Source organism: Echiichthys vipera (assembly GCF_963691815.1).
Source record: "Echiichthys vipera genome assembly, chromosome: 19".
Lineage (NCBI taxonomy): Eukaryota > Metazoa > Chordata > Actinopteri > Perciformes > Trachinidae > Echiichthys > Echiichthys vipera.
The window spans coordinates 12,727,710-12,750,055 of NC_139844.1; the positions used below are offsets into that span (position 1 = coordinate 12,727,710).

Consider the following 22,346-nt stretch of genomic DNA (forward strand, 5'->3'; position numbering starts at 1 on the left):
GCAAGTATCTTCTCTTTTTTTGGGCAAGAGAAGGTTTCAAAGAATTTTAATGTGTGGTAGGTCAGCAGTGGATTATAGTGTCACCTTTTTTTACTAAAAAAAAAAAACACTAGTACTAGCCTACCATAGGAATTATGACCATTTTAAAGATTATATTTTGAGCTTTTCCCATACACCGACCAATTTGTAAAGTCCTTTGAAGTAGATTTATAATGCTAGGTTATGTTAGACTTCCATTTTGCTCAGGTAGCTTTGTTAAGGGATTGCATTTACTGTCATTTTCTAGAAGAACGTGTGGAAAATTTCAGATGTGACCGGGCCGGTATGGACATTTTTAAATTTTAACACATGCATTGTCAATTTTCATTCTCTTCTGCCATGACCCACTTCCAGACTAGTTGTTTGTACTTGTCTAGGTGTCTTGATAAACTGGTTACTCAATATTTTTTGTGTGAACAATACTTTCTAAACTGCTTAGATTTAGTTTATAGTACAAATGTGCCTTAGGACCCGCCCTCAACTGTAACTTATGGAGCATGTCTCCACCTAGTGGTCACCTGGAGGGACTGTCCAAGACAAAACATCAAATGCTTAAGACCCTTTTAAAATCGCAAGTGTACATAGAGTCTACTGATTTAATACTGTGTGGAAATAATTAATGTCATAATGCATAAATATAACCAAGACAAGACATAAGGTATTACATCTTTAATTTTTTGCAAAACAAGACTTGGAATACAGACAAGCCTGGACTCAGGCAAAGGAATCGTACAGTCCTCTCTCCATGCAGCGTGCAGTGTTGCACATGAGCAGAACCTCCCCAAACCCTCCTGACCTGATCAGATAATGGAATGTACCATTCCCGTGTTCACATGTTTACCGCGCCAACATTTAAAACTCAGTGCAACAGGGTACTTGTTAAAACATATGTGTTGTCACCATGAACTTACAGCAAAAACCAAAACCGCTTCCCTTAAAAAAAAAGGTCTTGCACAGTAACGCTCTGGACGCAAGAGCAACACTGGTCCACCACACAACATGAATGACTATTTGTTTTGCAGTTTCTGCAGCTTTTAAGGATGAACAATTGAAAAGTGAGGCTAAAGTGTTAGAAATCTGTGATGGAGGGCTGGTTTAATCAACTTCTTCCATGCGTGAAGCGTCGTCTTCACCTTCACCTTCTAGGGGAGGAATCTCATCTGGGACGGCTGTAGCGGTAGCCTCCTCTGTGGGAACTTCGTCGTCATCGATACCTACAGGTAATATATTTGTTAGTGACAAGTGTCTACAAAGGCAACTACCAAACATTCATTTGCTGCGTTTCCTTACCCAGTCCGAGTTTGATCATTCTGTAGATGCGGTTGGAGTGGGTCTGTGGGTCGTCCAGGGAGAAGCCTGAGGACAGCAGGGCGGTTTCGAACAGCAGGATGACAAGGTCCTTCACAGCCTTGTCGTTCTTGTCGGCATCTGCCTTCTGCCTGAGAGTCTCCACGATGGGGTGGTCAGGGTTGATCTCCAGGTGTTTCTTGGCCATCATGTAGCCCATGGTGGAGTTGTCCCTGAGTGCCTGGGCCTTCATGATCCTCTCCATGTTGGCCGTCCAGCCGTAAGTGCTTGTCACAATACAACAGGGTGAAGACACCAGTCTGTTGGACACTGTCACCTGTTAGAGACAGCCGAACAGAAGACATTAAGACTTGGCATGCTCAGTCTCAACAGAAGGTCGACCTAATCTAAAATTCAAGTTAATAAAGCATGCATAACAGTCATGTTAGAAATAAAACGCTCAACACACCAGCATGGTCATTTCCACCATGTAAAGTCTATGTAGAACAATTCATACACAGCCTTGCCAGAAAATTCAGACCAACTTGTTAAACTTGAGCTCATGTCAAAATTCTCATTCTGTTAAACCAAACGGGAAAAATATCAAAACCCACAGGCATCTGTTAGATCACACTCAGGCGTTACATTTTCAAAAAAATAAAGTCTGGACTTTCATCAGCACAATAATGTGGAACCGTCACTAGTCAAAAACACACATTTGTCAATCCAAAACTCATTCAGGACAAACAAGACTTGAGGGGCCTCCTTACAGCTGTATGTAACTCACCATAATACAAGTGAGGACCAGTTATGGATCCTGTTGCCAAACAAAACACTGTCAACAGTAGTTTTGAATTCATAAGAACCTAAATTCTATGGTATGAAGGGATGTGTAGGTCAACTTGAATACTGTCCCATTAGGATTACTGACCTTCTCCACTTTCTTGTCAAGAATTTCTTTCATGAGCTTGCAGAGGCTCTCGAACTTAGCCTTATCCTCCTCCATCTTTTTCTTCTCCTCCTCATCCTCTGGCAGCTCCAGACCCTCCTTTGTAACAGAGACCAGACTCTTGCCATCGAACTCCTTCAACTGCTGGACGCAGTACTCGTCAATGGGCTCTGTCATGTACAGGACCTCGAAGCCACGCTTGCGGACGCGCTCGACGAATGCAGAGTTGGCAACCTGATCCTTGCTTTCACCTGAAGAAGTCCAGTTAGTAAATGATCAGTGTCATTTTGAAAGTTTTAATATCTCCTTCTAAGTAAATTCTTTTTTTATTTTTTACTTATGTTCCTGTGTGCAGTTTATATGCTACTAAACAAGTTTTAAATCACAATATCAGCCGTTCTAGAAGACAAACTCACCAGTAATGTAGTAGATGGACTTCTGGTTCTCCTTCATACGGGTCAGGTACTCTGTGAGGGAGGTTGACTCGTCTCCAGACTGGGAGCTTTGGTAGCGCAGCAGCTCGGACAGCTTCTTGCGGTTTTGAGAGTCTTCATGGATACCCAGCTACAAATGGACAAAAAGATAATTACATCAGTAGATGATCACAATGCAAGAACTAGTAAATTACCCAGCTACATTTTCGATGCAACTGAAGTGTTCATGTTGCATTGTCTGACAAATACATCTCTTACAAAAGGAATACACTTACAGATAGTATGACTATGACACTCTGATTCGGTTATGAAGTACTAATCATGTAGCAGTACTAAAGTAAATGCTCTACAGCACTAAGTGACTATACACCTAGCAAAGCGATGCACAACTGCATGAGATTATGTACATGGTTGAGAAAATACTACAACTATCAGTCAGCTATGCAGCGACTTTAAAATGTCTGGCCAATAACAAGACAATGACTAGACTGCCTACAGCTAGATTAAAGAATAGAAGGAAAACCTTATGACTCCATGGAGATGCACTGAAGACATAAGGAGTGCATCATTAAAAACTTGCTATATATATATATATATATATATATATATATATATATATTTTTTTTTTTTTAATTCTCTAACATGTCCATTTTAGATACCTTGATGTTCTTGGAGAAACCTTCATAGAACTTCTTGTAGTTCTCCTTGTCCTCAGCCAGTTCGGCAAAGAGCTCCAGACACTTCTTGACGATGTTCTTGCGAATGACCTTGAGGATCTTGCTCTGCTGCAGCATTTCTCTGGAGATGTTGAGGGGCAGGTCCTCGGAGTCGACCACACCACGGACAAAGTCTGGGGATTAACACAGAACACGGCGTTTTGGAAACATTTCATGCAGCTTTCGTTTCCTTCCAACAGCTTTGTGTAGGTTAGGTAACAGTCAATAATTAAGAACACTTAAGGGAAAAACTTACTCAGGTACTCTGGGATGAGCTCTTCACAGTTGTCCATGATGAAGACTCGCCTGACGTACAGCTTGATGTTATTCTTCTTTTTCTTGTTCTCAAAGAGGTCAAAAGGTGCACGACGGGGAACAAAGAGCAGGGCCCGGAACTCGAGCTGGCCCTCCACTGAGAAGTGCTGTAAAAAAGAGAATTCACCTCAGTTTCACTTAATCTTCAGCCGCTGTGCACATATAAACCAGTGAACAGCTGATTTTGCTTTACGCCATTTACCTTGACAGCCAGGTGATCCTCCCAGTCATTGGTCAGACTCTTGTAGAACTCGCCATACTCCTCGTTTGTGATGTCATCAGGGTTCCTTGTCCAGATGGGCTTGGTCTTGTTCAGCTCTTCCTCATCGATGTACTTCTCCTTGATCTTCTTTTTCTTCTTCTTGTCCTTGTCTTTGGAGTCCTCCTCGTCGTCTGAGCCCACATCCTCGATCTTTGGCTTGTCCTCACCCTCCTCTTTTTCCTCCTTCTCTGCCTTCTCCTCCTCTGCCTCGTCGTCACTGATCTCCTTGTCGCGCTCCTTCTCAACCTGCAAATATTTTTTTTTAACTTCACTGATATTCAACAATATTATATAAATAAAGGAAAAAATAAGTCAAATTCAACACTTACAAACAGGGTGATGGGGTAGCCAATGAACTGAGAGTGCTTCTTGACAATTTCCTTGATCCTCTTCTCCTCGATGTACTCAGTCTGGTCCTCCTTCAGGTGCAGGATGATTTTTGTGCCACGGCCAATGGGCTCACCTGTGAACAGAATTGTACAGCCATGAGCACGCAAAAGACAATGTAGTGTTGGGGGATGAGACCCACCACTTTAAAATACAAAACTACAAGCACCATTAATAACCCTTTTGCTGCCATTACTAAATGTCAATAGTTGTCCTAAGGAATCAGGTAACAAAGTCAGACCAGTCTGCCGTTAACATCTTAAAATAAATTTGCAAAGGGTCGATGTTCAGCAACTAGCTGAATGATGCCAATAATGTGCCAGGTTTGATTATAGCATTGTCATGTCATAATCCTATGTAAACTGCAAAAGCAAAGCTACTGAAAATAGGTCAAATGTGGCCAATCTCGACTTCATTGATTCTGTAACTGACAGGAGACATACCGGTGTCGACCTTGACTGTGAAAGAACCTCCAGCAGAGGACTCCCAGGCGTACTGCTCATCATCATTGTGTTTGGTGATGACAACCACCTTCTCGGCAGTAAGGTAGGCAGAGTAGAAACCCACACCAAACTGACCGATCATGGAAATGTCAGCTCCAGCCTAGAGAGAACAAGGATTTATGACTTCAGGATATAGCAATCAAAACAGTCATCTTATCAAAGTAGAAGTTTAGAAGCAGGACTTCCAGTGTTAGGATGAAGTAGCTAAAAGATAAGGTGTGCCAAATACAGAAGGCTACGGCTGTTATTTAAATATAACAGATGCATATTTAAAAAATAAAAAACTCAACATGTAGCTAAATACAAGTATAAGATTGTATCAACAGAAGAAAAACAACTGAAGATCCCCACTATTATCACAGTTCCTTGTGTTGCAATTTAAGACTAACCAAGGACAGGGTTAGATGGAAATGTTCTTGTGCCATTTACACCAATTTTAACATGCTGCAGTCTAGACCATGTTCCACTGTAGTACCTGCAGGGCCTCCATGAAGGCCTTGGTGCCAGACTTGGCGATGGTTCCCAGGTTGTTGATCAGGTCGGCTTTGGTCATGCCGATTCCGGTGTCAATGAGGGTCAGGGTGCGTTCCTCTTTGTTGGGGATGATGTCAATTTTCAGTTCCTTGCCGCTGTCCATCTTGGTGGGGTCAGTCAGGCTTTCATAGCGGATTTTGTCCAAAGCCTGTAAACACATTGACAAAAAAAACAAAAAAAACATCCAAGTCAGTGCTGTTTTGAAAGCATGCAAGGTCCTAAAATAAGCTCTGAAGCATTATAATCATCACTACATGCATCATTAAATGTCCAGTCATAACATCCACATGTTAAAGTAAGCAGACTTACATCAGAGGCATTGGAGATCAACTCCCTAAGGAAGATCTCTTTGTTGGAATAGAAGGTGTTGATAATCAGGGACATCAGCTGAGCGATCTCTGCCTGGAAGGCAAAGGTCTCAGCCTCCTCCTCTTGGTGCATTTCTTCAGGCATCTGCACAAAAGGAAACAATGCTTTAGAAAAAAGGTACAAATGGCAAACCATGGACACATTTTTTAATTAATTCAGTTTCAAAGGCCATAAAATGGATTGATTATCAATTTTGTATGATACATTATCAATCCTTCCTTATAAGAGGCTATCTAATGTACTGCAAGGATGCTTAGATTAGTTTGTAAAAGATTGGTGAATGGCCAACAATAAGCTGCGTAAGAGCCAAATAGTTGTAATATGCTTGTTAAATTAAATCATTTTCCCCTGGGATTATTTAAGTATTTCTGATTCTGATTAATCTTCATTTATTGTAGCAGATGAGCCGCCCCCCCCCCCCTTCTCTTTTGGTCGGCGATTTGTTTTGTGCTGAGTGTACATGTAAAATGCAGCAAATGCTCTGGTATGATTTGTTGCATTTATAATTGATTAAAAAAAAGATTCCGTCTGATCAGGTCAATAAACCGGTTTCGAAATTGGACGTGTGCCATAGTGTTGCTACAAATCGGCGGAAGTAGCCACTAACCAACATGGCGTCGACTGATAGACAATGGGCTCCTGCAAACACGTGCTGACGAACAGCTATAGACGAAAATAAGACATAATAAAGGATAATGCTGCGCTTCATGTTCAATTGGAATGAAAACGTTAAAGTGTAACGTTCAATCGGGCGCGCACGTGACTACACAGCGGCCTTATCCCGTGAACCGAAAAAAGCCATTAAGAGATGATTATACCTAGTAGTATCCGATAGTGCAGCATAGATCAGAAGCAGTGTGTGCCATCAACAACTAATCCGTTGTTTTATCGTTACCTTAGTTACGTAACGGTCAGATAGACGTTAACATCACCACCACACCTGCTCTGGCCTAACAGTGCGGCATTTTATATAACACTTCTCAGCATCCTTACTTTTACACGACAGGAGAAATCATGTGTAAAAGGATAAACTTTATGTAATATAACGTTTTATGCGAACAGACAGGTTTAATATTACCATGCTTAACGGTTAGCCCATGAGACAGCTCTGAAGCTAAAGGTTATCGTCGTGACTCAGGAGCTCACGCATCGTGGTCGTTACACCCAGCCACAGTGATGGGTTAGCACACAAACACGCGTTTTAGAAGGATTATTATGTGTCCCATGTGTAAGCAAAATACTGGTGAACATACCTTGTTTTATTCCGTTGACTTATCTTGAATAAAATGCAACCAATGTATTGTCCCTTCTGCTCTCTGACGCAGGAAAGTGGAAAGGGACTTCCTTTTAATAGACCGGAATCTTTATACACAACCGTTTCAGTGTGCGGCCGTATCCCTCCGCGGTGCACCATCGACCATGTTCTAGAACACACCAGAACCGTTTAGAGGAGGCTGTGAACACGCGCGAACACGCTGTCTTTATATCTAATATGTGTATATTATATATATATATAACAATTGTGAATTTTGTAAGATTGGAGATGAAACTATTCTGCATTTATTCTGGGAGTGTCAGTTAACATTGGAGTTCTGGAAAAAAGTTTTTTAGCATTCAGCACAAACACTTAATTAAATTGGAAGCAAAGGACGCCATTACCTGCTATGAAAACAAAACAATACAGTGGATTAATGTCAATTTACTAGTTCTTCATAAAGCTAAATCCTCCAAATCTCCACCAAACTTTAATCCCTTCAAAATTGAATTCCGTAACTATTTTGAGTCTGTCCAAATTATTAATAATAATGAATGTAATTGCACCACAGATAAGTTAAATGACTTTTTTTTAAAGATGTATAACAGTGTAGCCCACGTCTTTATTTAAGTTCTTTACATGTATTTATTTTTGCCTTATTTATTGTCTTTTTTCTCTATGCCTTTGTATCTTCAGTATTTAAGTATTCATATGTAATTAATTATCATTTAATGTGTTTACTGAAAGGAGAATAGAGGTGCTATACCAAATCAACTTATTATGATTATTTTAATTTTTTATTCAATTCAAAGGGAGTGTTGACATGAACATATAGAGGCTATGAATACTCAATTATATATGATATATTATTATATGAAATACAATTATTGACGTAATTAGGCAATTGTATAACCTTGAAAGACTTGAATTGCAATGTAATGTATTAAGTGTTAAATCATAGTAATTACAGTGGTATTAAATAACATACTGTACAAGACAAATGTCAGCATAGTGCACCCAAAGTCATTCCTCTATTTATTTGTGCAAAATAACCAAGATTAAAATAACACAGAAATAAACACGTACATACATAAATGCACAGGTGGGACAACAGAAACTACTAAAACACACTACACAAGCAAAACACAAGCAGCTTTAAGTTTTCTAAAGAATCTAAAAGAAGGAAGAAACAAATGACTGATGTATAGGTAAACCTTTTGTGAAAGTACTGCACAAAGTAGCTCCCATTGCTGCCTCCCTGTGGTAGTTTATACCAATGGGTCGTACTAGATAAATACTAAACTGGACTCCTCAGCTCCCACCGTAAAACCATCGAGGCCGGGATGTCGGTACCGACCCGGTTTATGTATATTAATAATATATTTACTCAAAACCATATCGACATTGTTTATTTTACAGCAATGAGGGGGGGTCTTTTTAATCTGTCGGAGGAATCTTTAAAACCGGGAGGGGTGTGCTCCGATCCTTCTAGCACTTTCCATGAAAAACCCGCCTGAAGTGACGTCACGGCTTGTCAGACGCAGCCCTCGCGACACAGCTGTCTCGCCAACAGAAGCGCCATGGTAACCAACGGCTCCAGCGTAATGTAGTGTGATAGTTTACGGTTTAACACTTTAAAGAGCCGGTGGCGTGGTTATGTGATTATTCCTACAGAAGGAAAATGCTTCACGGATGTTTTAAAGGTAAAAGGTGACACCGAACTCCTCCTTTGAAGTTAAACAATGAGGTAAAAGATGCACCTGAGCACGTTAATGTGTACAGCGCATCTCAACAACAAGGTCATTTAAAGTGCTTTACATAAAACATTAAAAGCATTAGAAAGAAACATAAAATTACATTTAGATATAGAATAAAACCCGGATAAAAGAATTACAAAAAAAACAAGCAAATAAACAAATAAAAACAAATATATTTTCTGAAATAAAACTTCAGATGACACACTTGGTACTTAGAGGCTGTTCAGAGTTTATTTAATTTAGTTTTTAATACTTTATTGTCATGGTATCTGATCAAATATTTCCCATTTATATACACTGTGTAAAGATAACAATTGTTCTATATATTTTTATGCATAAATAAGGTCAGGAGGTGGAGTTTATTAGCTATTACCGACGCCTCTTTCTGCACCTTTAGGCCTTGTCAAAGATGTAAACATAAACACTCTAAATGTGTCCTAGTTTGATTCCTGTTGCAGTGAATGTGAATGACACCAGCTGACAGGAAGTTAACTAGGACCGAGGAGGTTGCCTTTTAATGGAATTCCGTTGAAAAGGTCTATAATGATGAAAATACACTGCAACACATTTTTCATGGGCTCTTGTAATTATGATTAATATTGTCATCATTGTTATTATTATTATTATTATTATTATTATTATTATTAGTAGTAGTAGTAACAGCAGAATATATTTTTATATATGGCAATCATTTTTCCTTTAATTGAACAATACAATCTTACATTTTGACGACATAACATAAATACATTTAAGAAGAAAGAGTACTTAAATAAACAATAAAACAGGAAGTAAAAAATAAAACAATAAAAACAAAAAAATAATAATTGAAAGGTAGGCTTTATAATCACATTTCCTTGAATAAAATCGTGTAGTGTATCAGCTGTATAAATACTTTTGTTTTTTTTATTAATAATTTGAGTAGAATCAAAATAATATCGAAATTAAATTTTCCAGGGATTAAAGGTTGGCTGAGATTTAAAAAAAAAAAAAAGTATTTTAATGATGTACAATGTCCCTGTAGAGTAATCAGCAGCAGTGGTAATTTAAATATGCACATTACTAACATTAGTATCACCATAGAAACATCTTTAAGCTCCGTCCAACGGCCACGTCCCGAAGAACAAAACAAGCGCGTGCAGTCTGATCCGTAGTGCGCATGTGCGAATGATTTTGGAGGCCCGTGAGGAGCCTCTTAGCCAGCGTGCTAATCCAACATTTAAGACGTTACCAAGACTCTCATAAATAATAGCCACCTGAAACCCGTGTTATCCCTATCCACGCCTTCTAATTGTGGGTATGTATGAGCGGAGATTTATATTTGTCATTTATTTACGTTTTTAAAGTGACTTTTGCTTGTTAGGTAACACTCAGCCCTCGCTAATATTAGCTTAGCCTAGTTTATTTGTGCCGGGTACGGGTAGCGTGCTTAATGCTAGTTCGAGCTAACTAGCTAAACTGTTGTTGTTAACTTAAATTGGGGGTTGTGTTATTTCGCTACAGCACAATGTGCCGCCTTAAAGACAAAGTAATAATAAACTTGCATCAACGTTAATGGTATTAACTAAGCAAGCGTTACTCTACTGAGCAAAGCTAACTCCGAGTAACGTGAGCGTTACAGATAAACAGTTAAAGTCATAACTCCATGTCTTATTTGTATGCCAAACTACTTACACAACATGGCAGTGTTTTGCTGAGTGTTCTTTTTTAAAAACAGGGCTCGCACGGTGCTGGACATGCTAGAAAACACTTGAATTTTGGTGTGGTATTTTCAGGGTTTGAAAAGTGCTTGAAACTGCTTGAAATGTTATGTTGTATGGGATGGCATCCATGTCAGAACACAGATAAAAGTAGAGCTTTATGCTTGAGACAGAAAAGTGCATTTTCTGACATTTTTGCATGAAAAATTACATTTGGTGATTGACAGATTTTCAAAATAGTTGGTTATTATGTTTCTGTCTATTTATTAAGCTGGATTAGTTTTCCTTTCATTTGTTGTCGTACTGCAGGAAGCTGTCTCTTGTACTGTATACAAATGTGTAGTTTGCCACAGCTGTAAGTGGCTGGAAATCATGAAAATGCACCTTGAAATGCTTAAAATATGCTTGAATTTGAGTTTGGAAAAGGTATAGGAACCCTGTAAAAAGAAGTGAACACTTGCAAATGGTTGAACTGTGTTAAGGAAGCTGAATTTACATTGTTTTGAGGACTTAATCCAGGTGTGAGTTTGACACATCTTCGTAATGACTGACTGGGTAATTATAGACTGCTAATTGGCATCGCTGTTTTTCCTCATCAGAGTGGTACAATTCAAACACAAGATGTCCTTCCCCCCTCATTTAAACCGGCCGCTGTTGCCCCCTCCTGGGATGCCCCCTCAGTTTGGTTTCCCCTCAGGTAAGAAACCACCTGTCCCACCTTAAATGTATATGACACCCTCTTTTATCCACTGTACACAGTGTTGTAAGCATACCATTTTTAGAAAGTAGCCTTTTGCCTCTCAGATTATAGAGAAATCTTCAGTGTTGGAAGTAACAATAATCTCCAGATATTAAGCAGCTACTTTCAAACAAAGTATTTCATTATAGACTGCTTTGTCTCTAGTTGATGTACATTTCCTTTGGCTGTTGCAGGGACTCCAATGATCCCAGTTCATGTGGGCATCATGACCCCCACTTCTACAGTAATGATGCCTTCTATGCAAGTGATCAGTAAGCCTCCAATCCATAAAAAGGAAATACTGCGAATCAAAGACATCAATGAGAACAGCGGCCCCACCACCACAGTGTTTGTGGGGAACATATCAGAGAAAGCTTCCGACATGCTGATCAGACAGCTGCTTGCGGTAAGGAACAGGAAAAGATGTACAAATTTTACATGTACTCAGCTCACACAGTTATCGAATATTTGTGTCATCCAAAAACTGTCTTCTGGGAAACTGCAGTCAAGATTTGTCTGATTCTGTAAAATCTTAATCAGTCGTACCAACGCCATGGTTAGTTTTTAATAGCTGTAGTTATCTTACAGATCACAACACAAATCAGCATATTTATATCATGTAATTTGATTATCAAATTGTACTTTCGTTTTTTTTTCTTAATTCACCTCTACCCGAGTCATGAACTCCTCTTCCCTTTGTCCTCATGTTACAGAAATGTGGGATTGTTCTGAGCTGGAAGAGAGTTCAAGGAGCCTCTGGAAAGCTTCAAGGTAATTCAAAATACACACAACAAGCTTCATTTGGTCAAAACTTACTTTCATCCATTCATAAATTGGGCAATCTGCTCCAAACTTACTGGATGATTTAACATTAAAAAAACAGACATTACTAAATTAATTTTTATTAGTTGTCCTATCAAACAATACATGACCATAAACGAACCTGCCGTCATGTCTATTTCCATTTCAATATCTCTTGCAGCCTTTGGGTTTTGTGAGTACAAGGAGCCAGAGTCCACATTGCGATCACTGCGGCTGCTTCATGACCTGCCGATTGGAGACAAAAATCTGTTGGTGAAGGTGGATGCCAAGACTAAAGCTCAGCTGGACGAGTGGAAAGCCAAGAAAAAGGCCGCAAATGGGGTATAATTATTTTTCAGTAAATTACTGATGCAATTGATCAGTGTGTCTGTATTAATTGCCTCGAGAATCCATTTAGCTTCATTCCAGATCTCTGAATCGCTGGTCACATCTCAGAGTTGTGAAGCGATTCAAAAAAGTACTTAGTGAGCAATTAAACTCAACTAGGATGTTATTCTGAACTGACAGAATAAGAAGCCTGAAGATGGAGGAGAAGATGAGGAAGAGGTACTAGACGAGGAGACAAAGAAGAAGGATCAGATCGTCAAAGGTGCTATCGATGGATTGATGCGGGAATATGCTGCCGAACTCAACGCGCCTTCACCTGATGAGGACTCCCAGCGACGAAAGAGAAAAAAGGAGAAAAAAGAAGAGGTATACCAACTTTTGTTTATCCCTTTCTGACATGTGCTGTTCTCAAAATGAAAGGTTTGATTGACTTTTCATCGATGTTTCTCTCTCTTTAGGACGACATCAATGCTATTGATATGGAGGACGACAAGAGAGATCTGATTTCAAGAGAAATTAGTAAATTTCGAGACACTCACAAGGTAAAGTGGCCCCTTTGATCTTGTAGTTGACATTCCAGGTTTTGGACAGCAGCTGCTCACATAGTTCACTCCTAGAGCTTGCACATTTAGTCGACACATTTACCAAGCTTTTCTTGATCTCAGTAACATGCATACTACGCTACAAATTGGCAGTCCTTAAAATTTCTACCATCAAACATCTTAATTTGCCCCATATTATATGAAATGTTTCATGTTCAATGTTCAAACACCACAAGCAGGTAGACAGCTAGTATTTCTGTCACCTTTCTCAGGTCTGATTTGACCAACATAGTGAAACTATAGGTGTGACTATTCTAGATCCATTCTTCATTCATCACACAAAAATGCATGGAGACAATGTAAAGTTACTTAAAAGCTAATCTATTCATTAAACCCCACCATTATGATAGTGATCATATGGTGACTAAAGCAAGATGAATCTCAGAGCTTTGGAAAAAGTTGCGAGGATAGGATGTAAGTATCAGCTTTTATTTACTATATACATATACTGGGCGTCCCCTACTTGAGGACTTGCATAGGGGCAACTGCACTGCACTTTTGTGTGTGTTGGTCAGAGCTCACGATGCTCTTTATTTAGCCAACCACTTCACAATACAAAAGTTTTCCCCAACCATTTTGTGACGTTATTGGTGGTTCCCCGAAAGCTTGAGTCGGTGAACCTGTGCGAGTCCTCTTTAAATGATGGTCTGTCTTAATGGTGTTCATGTTGAAGCACAAGGACTCTTGTCAATAACCCCTGCAGTGACTTTGGCTGTAGCTTTTATTATGCTAGTGTGGGGGGCGCCCTCTCCACAGCAGCACGCTGATCTGGAGACTGACAAGGTACGTGCACTCTGTATGTGTTATTGTGTGACTTCTATCCTCTCTATTACTTCTATTACTCTCTCTCCCTTATTTTTTTCTTTTGCAAGATAAGTCAGTATCTAACTTTAAAACTGTACACAGTCCATGTGGTTTACTTAGTCCAAGAAAAAGCAGAGATTTTACCAAAACCAAGTCATGCAACCAGATCAAACTTTTTTGCCATAATTAGGAAAGTGCAGAACTGCACAGTTAGAGGATTTGATAGTGTTGTATCAGAACAAACATGTTTTAAAGTACCGAAACAAATACCAGTACTTTTGTTTTTGTTTTCCAAATCATATTTCGGGCATTTAAGAATTACAATAAAAAAAACAAGTCTGCTGAAATGGCCGCTTTAAAAACAGTACTATAGAAAACAGTGAAATATATAAAATCAGTATTTATTTTGCAAACCCTGGTAGATACTCTGTAGAGGTAAGTAAAAACACTCAAAACGGATGCAAAATTGAACATGTGACATGATTTGGGCTTGAGTCAAGGCGAATAACTCCTATGTTATAATACATTACCCAAGCTAGTAGATTTCTAAAATGATTGTTTAGGTCTTCCACCTTCATTTCCTTCTCTTGAGTTACATTACACCCAAGGCTTTTAAATCAATCTGTTTCTTGCTGTAAACCAGCTGACTGCCATTGGCTCCACATGCCTCGGTTGTATATACTTTATAATACATAATAAACATTGAGTTAACTTTCTCACTGCACTTAAATGTACACTACTCTGTATAACAAGTGCCCTAACAGTAGTGGAAATAATTCAAGCGTACTCTTTTCTTTCTTTGTATGCAGTACTCTTCTGTGTCAGATTCCCTTTTAACTATAAACACATTATACACAAAGCCTTGTGTGTAATGCCCTGAAAGACAGAATTGGGATATGTGTGTTTGCGTGTGTGTTTGTTTGTAATGAGTCATGAAGAGCTGCTGAAGACTCCTGCAGGGGTAAGACCGCTTCTACAATTTCATTTATCTCTTCAGAAATAACTGATGTTCATTATGTTCATTTCTTGATTACCGAGTGCCATGTTACCCATTGAAGTAAAGGTTGTTTGAGATGATGATGATGATGATGATGTTTAAGCAAGACAAAATCCCATAACGTTTTCCCTTGTATACCGTGTGACCTGCTTTCCTCCCAGGCCTAACTTAAAAGGCTTGTAGGGGCAGCGAAGAGCTGAATCCATAGTTCTACACCTGTAAGTCACAAACAACTAGTTCAACAAACAACTGACGCCTGTTTTCTGTTTTTGTTTTCCTTGTTCTGAGAGGAGAACTCTTAAGGAGAGAAACGGCATTGTCTTTTGCAACACCTTTTTCTTGTTATGAATGCCTCAAGTCCACAGATTTTTTTGACCATTAAAGTGGTTTCCAGTTACATTTTTGCTAAACTGTAGTTTATATTGAAGCAGCAAAGTACACCTTATTGCTTTAGATGAAAGAGGAAGCTGTCTCTCTGTGAGGGAGAGCGTTTTGATTCTTCCAGGTTTTCCCAGTTAGGTTTTCAGCTTCTCTTACAAGGTTTGCACTGATTAGTATAGGGCATGTTCCTGTATGAAACCTTTCAAAATCTGGAAACCACTTGATCTGTGCACAGTAGAAAAATGACTGCAAAGACTCACTGGATCTTGTGTGGCCTCGACTGAACCTGTCTGTGTTTTGCTCTGCAGAAACTAGAAGAAGAGAAGGACAAGAGGGAGAAGGAGCGGCTGGAGTTTGAGCGGGACCGGAGGGACCGGGAAAAAGAGCGAGAGCGTGAAAGAGAGCGCCGGGACCGCGAGAGGGAGAAAGAACGAGAGAGGGAACGGGAGAAGGAAAGAGAGCGAGAACGGGAGAGAGACAGAGACCGCGACAAAGACCGCGACCGCAGGACCAGAGACAGAGAGCGAGACAGAGACTGGGAGAGGGAGAGGGACAGAAGCCGTGACAAGAGCCCCGAACGCAGCCATTCCAGGTGAAGGAAAACACACCATGTCCTAGATTTCAATCAAACACATGAGAGATTGGAGATAAACTGATTAACAGATAATATATATCGTCACGAACAGCTGGCTCAGTTTTGATTGTGACGGATTAGCTACCTGCAACAAGTTTAAAGTGATTTAGATTGAAATTGACTGAAACAAATCGATTAAGTATTCTTACCTTTTTGTTTTCGCAGGGAGGTGAGTCGAGACCGAGACAGAGAAAAGAAACGAGACCAAGAGGATGAAGAGGAGGCGTATGAACGCAGGAAGCTGGAGAGGAAACTCAGAGACAAGGAGGCAGCCTATCAGGAGGTAGGGAGGGCTCGAAGGTTACATGGGCTGTGTCCCAAATCACTGCAGTTTTTAAATGTCGAACTTTGGTTATACAGAAAATAAAAAATTAAAATGGAGATTAATTGCACTTATGTCCAAATGAGACAACCCTGAAATCTTCCAACATCCCATTTCTGGCCCTCTTTATCACAGGAGCACTTCTAGTAACATGTGTTCTACCTTATGAGCTTGGTGTGATGGAACATGATTGTATTTGATTGTGGCTTACCTGATACTGTTGTGACGGCAGCGACTAAAAAACTGGGAGCTCAGGGAGAGGAAGAAGGCACGGGATTACGCCAAAGAGAACGAGAGAGAAGATGAGCGCCGACGAGAAATGGTGAGAGCACAATGAATGACTTCTGATGTTCATGGAGGTGCCATACTTTACTTTGAATACTTGATGTACACATTGTATATACAGAATATTATATTTTCAATGAAACTTGGCAGATGTTGATCTTAAAGATAAAACAATAACTGCATTTAAAAAAAAATGCATATGTAAGTGTTGCCAAGATGGAGCCTTTTGTGTTTATTTGTGTTCATATATGTCACTGGATAAATCACCGGTAAATTTTGTGAGCAGAAATAGATTTATTATCCTGAAGAAAGAGCATGATCTTGTATGTCTTAAGGTGAAAGAGGGCAAACGGTTGAAAGAGTTTCTTGAAGACTATGATGACGACCGAGATGACCCCAAGTACTACAGGTGAGCAACATAAAAAAATGCTGCAGTGCTGTGTTTACCTGGCACAAATAGATTGTCAATCCAAAATAAAAGCACATGTGCCTCTGTAAATCGGAGTTGCAACTGATATGCAGCCCTTTAAATATCTGGAATTTGCAGATCTGTGATTTTCATGTTGTGAATTTTAGCTGAAAATATGAAGGTCATTCCTGTAGGAAATAATACCATTGCTCAGCTTGACGGGTCCATGTGGCCCCTTAACTTGTATAAAAGTCGCAGCAGATGCTGTATGACCCAGATCTGACTTGTAGTAGCACATGCAATACTGCAGCTATGGCTATTGTTCTGAATGCTGTTATATTTGGTGTGACCTCTAGGGGCAGTGCGCTGCAGAAGCGTCTCAGAGACCGAGAGAAGGAGATGGAGGCAGACGAGCGTGACAGGAAGAGAGAGAAGGAGGAGCTGGAGGAGATCAGACAGAGGCTGTTAGACGAGGGACATCCAAACCCAGACGCAGAGCTACGCAGGGTATGTTTATCTATCATAATAATGTGTGTGTGTGTGTTTGGATATCTGTAGTGAGTGGGCATGCTGTCTGTTGTCTTTTTGAAGGTCACTTTATCTTCTGAGTCTCTCTGCATATCTGTGGTGGTCAGCTTTCATTGTATTTTGACCTTCTTTCCTGTAAAACACTGACTGTGTGTTAATCTCCTGCACATCTGCCTCGTATTGGTCCAGATGGAGGAGGAAGAGGAGGAGCGTCTGAGACAGCCTCCCATCATCCCAGAGCCAGAGCCCGAGGTGGAACGCGAACGCCACAGGAGTTCACGAGACCACCGGGAACGCCGACAGGAACCAGAGAGAGTAGAACCTCACGTACGTCCCACCCACTCAGACGACGAGGTGGAGGATGGGGAGGAAGAGGATGTTGACAATGATGAAGATAACCCAGACGTAAAACCGTGCTTGAAGCCCACAATGCGGCCCATTACAGCAGCCCCCTCAGTGTCGTCGGCCAGTGGCGATGCGACCCCCAACACACCCGGTGACGAGTCTCCCTGCGGCATCATCATCCCCCACGAGAACTCGCCCCCTGAGGCCCTACCACAGGAGGAAAACCGACCAAAGTTCGGCCTCAGTCTCAAACTGGGTGAGTCTAAAAGAAATGTGTCCTCAGTTAGTCAATAAAGAGAAATTCAATCTGCAACAATTTTTTTTCTTTAATGTGAATAGTGGATTTTCTCAGTTTTATGTGGTTGGCAAAATGAGCAGTTTGAAGTAGTTGGATTGGGCATTTGTCACTTTTCCCCAGCATTTTATAGACCAGATGGTTAATTGAGTAAATTAAAAAATAAGTGGCAGATTAATTGGTAATCGTCTGTTGCAGGCCTACTCGTGTCAGAATTCATGTCAATTGTTACTTTGTATACAAAATTGTATGCTGCCATAACCAAGCACGCCACTGCTAAAGGGAAATGTGAAGTTAAACTACCATAATATTGCCAGATTTCCCTCCAAAACACGTAGTCATTGTGTTTAAATTCTTGCTCCCTCCAGGTGCCTCAGGAAGCCCCAGTCAACCCAACGCAAGCAAGAGGAAGAAGCTGCCCGTGGACAGCGTCTTCGACAAATTTGATGACGAAGAGACTGACGAACAGCCACGCAAAAGGAAGCTTGTACCACTGGATTACGACGATGACAAGAGCCTCGGGGTGGACGGGGCCGGGCTCTCCAGCATCAAGGGGGCCAACACCGAGGAGAAACGTAAACACATCAAGAGCCTGATCGAAAAGATTCCCACAGCAAAGCCTGAGCTGTTCTCCTACCCGCTGGACTGGTCTATGGTTGATACGGTGAGCAGAGAAGAAAGAATGTGTAGTATTTCATTGACCTTGTTTTTTTTTTTTAATGATTTTTATCAGACAAGTTAAAGCAGAACGACACCTATTTACTAAATTCAAGATGTTGTAGATGACACTGAGAGCACCCAGGGGAATGTTCTGAGTATATAGGTACATTTTCTGTAAAACTGTGAACACTGCAATATAATAGAGCTAATTTACTTTCATTGACTATGGAGCAGCTCCAGACTTTATACTTGATGAGATTACAAGTTTGAGCCTACTTACTTCTGATTTCTGGCTTTGAGATCTCGTAGATGCAGTAATCTACAAATTGGTTTAACTTTCCTAGCCCATGGAAATAACATTTTAGAATTCCTAATTTCAGTGGTCCCCTTAACTAAGCGCCACGTCTGGCCTTTAGAAGAATCTGCACAGTGATGGTTTAATAGAGACCATAATGAGTGATATACAGACTTTGCACAGTAGTCCTGCACATCCAAATACCATTGAATGCAGGTGCTGGAACAATAGAAGACAACAATGTCTTGAAAGTAAAGAAAGCTCTGCTCGCTGTAGCTCTCTTAAGTGCAATTTATAGGCACATTCACGAGTTATGTTTCAATCTAGTCTGAAGAAGAACTGTGTGTAACTTGTAGATGTTTCATGGTGACTTACTTAAGCTACAGTGTGCACTGTGCAGACCCTTCTTTGTTTCCATTGCTGTGTTCGAGGACTTGGCACTGTAACCATGCATGCTTTACAAAACCTGTTGCAGGAGAAGTCAGTAGAGGGATTTATTCACTTCTGCCTCTAAATGTTCTTATTTACATACTGTAAGTCATTTGGAACTGGAAGCGGATGTTTAAACCACTTAACAAACCTGTGCCTTCATCTCTTGTCTTGTTTAGACGTTAATGGAACGACGTGTTCGGCCCTGGATCAATAAGAAGATTATTGAGTACATTGGAGAGGAAGAAGCAACGTTAGTGGACTTTGTCTGCTCCAAGGTATTGATCATGTGACGTCTGAACAGTTGATTTCATTCACACTCTGGGAGGGGGAGTGAAACATGAAATGATCCTGATGGTTTTGTCTTTCCCAGGTGATGGCTCACAGTATGCCACAGAGTATCTTGGATGATGTTGCTATGGTGAGTAATGTAACATCCTTTATATTCATGTTGATGACGTAAATGTCAGGAAGTTCCAACATTGAAATGTTCTTTTTTTTTTTTTCATGATGAAAAGTATGTGGGTGTTAACCTTCTAAAGGACCGTCCACACCAAGAGCTATAACTACAGTGCTCAAAAATATTAAGGGAACACTTAAATCGCACTTCAAATCTTGATGAACAAATTATTAAAGTTGAAAATCTGATGTACATTGTATAATTTGTTGAGAACAAAATGCTTTAAAAGTGGTCAATAGAAACCCGAATCATTAGAGCTGGATTCAAAAATCAAAGTGAAAAATTGCATCAAAAATGCATCAAATTGAAGAAAAGGGATGTCCAAAGTCAGGGTTACTGCTCCTATACCTGGATCTCCACACCAGTTAGTTGGACCAGTCCCAGCCTGGTCAGATGCGTCCATGAACTGATGAAAGCCTCTTGGATGAGAGGTGAAACGTCTTCCTAGACAAATAACCAAGTCCAGTTGCTTTTGACTGAAATTGCTTTGGGGATAACGATGACCTGGACAAATGAGAACATTCACAGGCCTATTTACTCTCGTGGTTTGGCAGTAGTGAAGAAATGACAGAGACTGAGAGAGAGAGAGAGAGAGAGAGATGAGACAAATGTCCCACCCTTCTTCTTCATGTGTAACTCAGTCATGTGTAACTTTTGTGTCCTGCTTTAGGTTCTTGATGAAGAAGCTGAAGTCTTCATAGTGAAGATGTGGAGGTTACTCATTTATGAAACCGAAGCTAAGAAGATTGGACTGGTGAAATAAGCAAAACACCCACTGAAGATCAACTGTTTTTCTTTTCATACATCGTGTATAATAAGTGTAGCGCAATTATGTCACCCAAAACGAAGTGATTTGTCATTGCCAGTACAGACTGTAACTGCATATTCTGCACAATCTCACATCTGCATCTGTTGTTCAGGTCATATTGGATATTTTCCCTTCCCTCTCTGTTTGCAGGTGCTGACTGTGTCGGTGTGCTTTTGTGTAAATACAGTACGTTGTTATTAGACTATGATTCAATAATTTTGAGAAGAAACTGTTGACAGGTGTCCATGACCTGGCAGATAAGGTCTATTGGTCCTTTTTTTCATTTGTACACGTCAACACACTTTGTGGAAAGAGTCATCTGCTTGATTGTAACAAGCAATCCGACCTTTTTTGAAGTCTCTTAAGTGTGAAATCTGGCTTGCAGTTGAATGTGGGTTAGTTCATTGCTAGTTCATTAGAGAATGCATAACTCCCACACGGTTGCAACCTTTTTTTACATGGTTATTTATTCAGGGCTTTGGAGACAACTCCAATTTGTTTCTATCAAGTGGACAGATTTTTCCTCTTCATTTTTCCTTATCGCGTTCCTGGTAAATATGTTTGCATGTTCAAGTCATCAGACGAGCTCAAAAACATCTTGTCATTTGAAACGCGTCTATTGACAGGACCTTCAGAACATATCTAGGATGGTGACAACCCTGCAGCTGCACACACGCACTCACGTCATAACCACTATAGGAAAACGAGCTAAGCACGGGAAAACAATTAATTTGAAGTTGTGAAGATGCTCTCCATTTGTTTTTGTATTGGTGAACGTTTGAATAAAATTGATTTTTTTTATATCAGTTTGTTAACCACCAATTGATTTTCTCAAGTAATTTAACAAATCACTGCTCCAGTGAACAGCCGTGGATATTTAGTGTTCATACCACAACTTCATCTCCTGTATATTTGAATTTTACTACGACTTTTTAGGCATACCTTACCTTTTTTGACATATTAAACTGACTTTTTTCAATGTACTATACAATGACCTTTTCACTTTTCCAACATGCTACACTGTCAATATACTGACCTTTTCACGTGTTTTCACACTATTACACTTTTTTTTTTGACATTTTACAGCATACTAAACTATGACTTTTTGTCGTACGGTAATTTTTCAGACTAACTTTTTGACATACGTTGACTTTTTTCGACATACTATGCAAATACTCACTTTTCTCATTTTTTCACATTCTATACAGTGACATTTTTTGACAAACTTACTTTTTTACAACATACTATTCAAAGACATCACTTTTTCCAACAGACTAACTTTTTTAACATCCTATTTTTTTTAAACATATGACTTTTACATTTTTTTCAACATGATAGTCATGTTCATAGGACAGTCAAGAAAGTCATAGAAAAGGGCGTCCAAAAAAAAGTATGTTGAAAAAGTAACAAAAAGTCAAAACCTAATGTCCAAAAAATGCTATATAGTACTGCATATTATGTCGAACACCAAGAGCTACAACTACACTGCTCAAAAAAATTCAGGAACACTTAAACACATGGTATAAAAGTGAAACGTCAGTTAAGAATTTTTAAAAAAATGAAAAGAAATCATGGTTTATGTTGAAAAAGTGAAAAGAAATCATAGTATTATATGTCAGAAAAAGTCCGTATAGTGCTGGCACTCACTTATAAACCTTGAGCCATTGTCTGGAAAAAATATGAGAGTTTGTAGAAAGATC

General features: G+C 39.8%; 2 protein-coding genes across 3 annotated transcripts; one reads left to right on the forward strand and one right to left on the reverse strand.

Moving 5' to 3' along the window:
• Positions 1-693: 693 nt before the first annotated feature.
• hsp90ab1 (heat shock protein 90, alpha (cytosolic), class B member 1) lies at positions 694-7,179 on the reverse strand. Its single transcript, XM_083934705.1, has 12 exons — positions 7,049-7,179; positions 5,736-5,879; positions 5,368-5,574; positions 4,833-4,992; positions 4,332-4,465; positions 3,943-4,248; positions 3,682-3,847; positions 3,369-3,559; positions 2,692-2,839; positions 2,258-2,526; positions 1,330-1,663; positions 694-1,253 (listed from the first exon to the last, which is right to left on the reverse strand). The coding sequence occupies exons 2-12, from the start codon at positions 5,877-5,879 to the stop codon at positions 1,135-1,137; spliced, it is 2,178 nt and encodes a 725-aa protein (XP_083790831.1). The 5' UTR covers positions 7,049-7,179; the 3' UTR covers positions 694-1,134.
• A 2,785-nt stretch (positions 7,180-9,964) lies between these two features.
• rbm25b (RNA binding motif protein 25b) lies at positions 9,965-21,433 on the forward strand. 2 transcript variants are annotated; one of them, XM_083934180.1, is made up of 17 exons: positions 9,965-10,101; positions 11,104-11,201; positions 11,438-11,649; positions 11,957-12,014; positions 12,226-12,386; positions 12,573-12,758; positions 12,851-12,934; positions 15,485-15,768; positions 15,976-16,093; positions 16,365-16,454; positions 16,753-16,826; positions 17,183-17,333; positions 17,544-17,955; positions 18,363-18,658; positions 19,558-19,656; positions 19,752-19,799; positions 20,509-21,433. In XM_083934180.1, the coding sequence occupies exons 2-17, from the start codon at positions 11,126-11,128 to the stop codon at positions 20,599-20,601; spliced, it is 2,442 nt and encodes an 813-aa protein (XP_083790306.1). In that variant the 5' UTR covers positions 9,965-10,101; positions 11,104-11,125; the 3' UTR covers positions 20,602-21,433. The 2 variants fall into 2 exon arrangements, with proteins under 2 accessions (XP_083790306.1, XP_083790307.1); XM_083934181.1 differs by having other exon boundaries at positions 9,978-10,097.
• The last annotated feature ends 913 nt before the right edge of the window (positions 21,434-22,346 follow it).

What these genes read in the sequence shown, in the direction of transcription:
- hsp90ab1 (XM_083934705.1), bottom strand. Translation starts at nt 5,879, where the DNA reads ATGCCTGAAGAAATGCACCAAGAGGAGGAGGCTGAGACCTTTGCCTTC. An exon ending in GTTTCTCCAAGAACATCAAG is followed by an intron (nt 2,840 to 3,368) that starts GTATCTAAAATG and finishes GTCCATTTGTAG; the next exon opens with CTGGGTATCCATGAAGACTC. An exon ending in AATGATCAAACTCGGACTGG is followed by an intron (nt 1,254 to 1,329) that starts GTAAGGAAACGC and finishes TATTACCTGTAG; the next exon opens with GTATCGATGACGACGAAGTT.
- rbm25b (XM_083934180.1), top strand. Translation starts at nt 11,126, where the DNA reads ATGTCCTTCCCCCCTCATTTAAACCGGCCGCTGTTGCCCCCTCCTGGG. An exon ending in TCAGTTTGGTTTCCCCTCAG is followed by an intron (nt 11,202 to 11,437) that starts GTAAGAAACCAC and finishes TGGCTGTTGCAG; the next exon opens with GGACTCCAATGATCCCAGTT. An exon ending in CGGCCTCAGTCTCAAACTGG is followed by an intron (nt 17,956 to 18,362) that starts GTGAGTCTAAAA and finishes TGCTCCCTCCAG; the next exon opens with GTGCCTCAGGAAGCCCCAGT.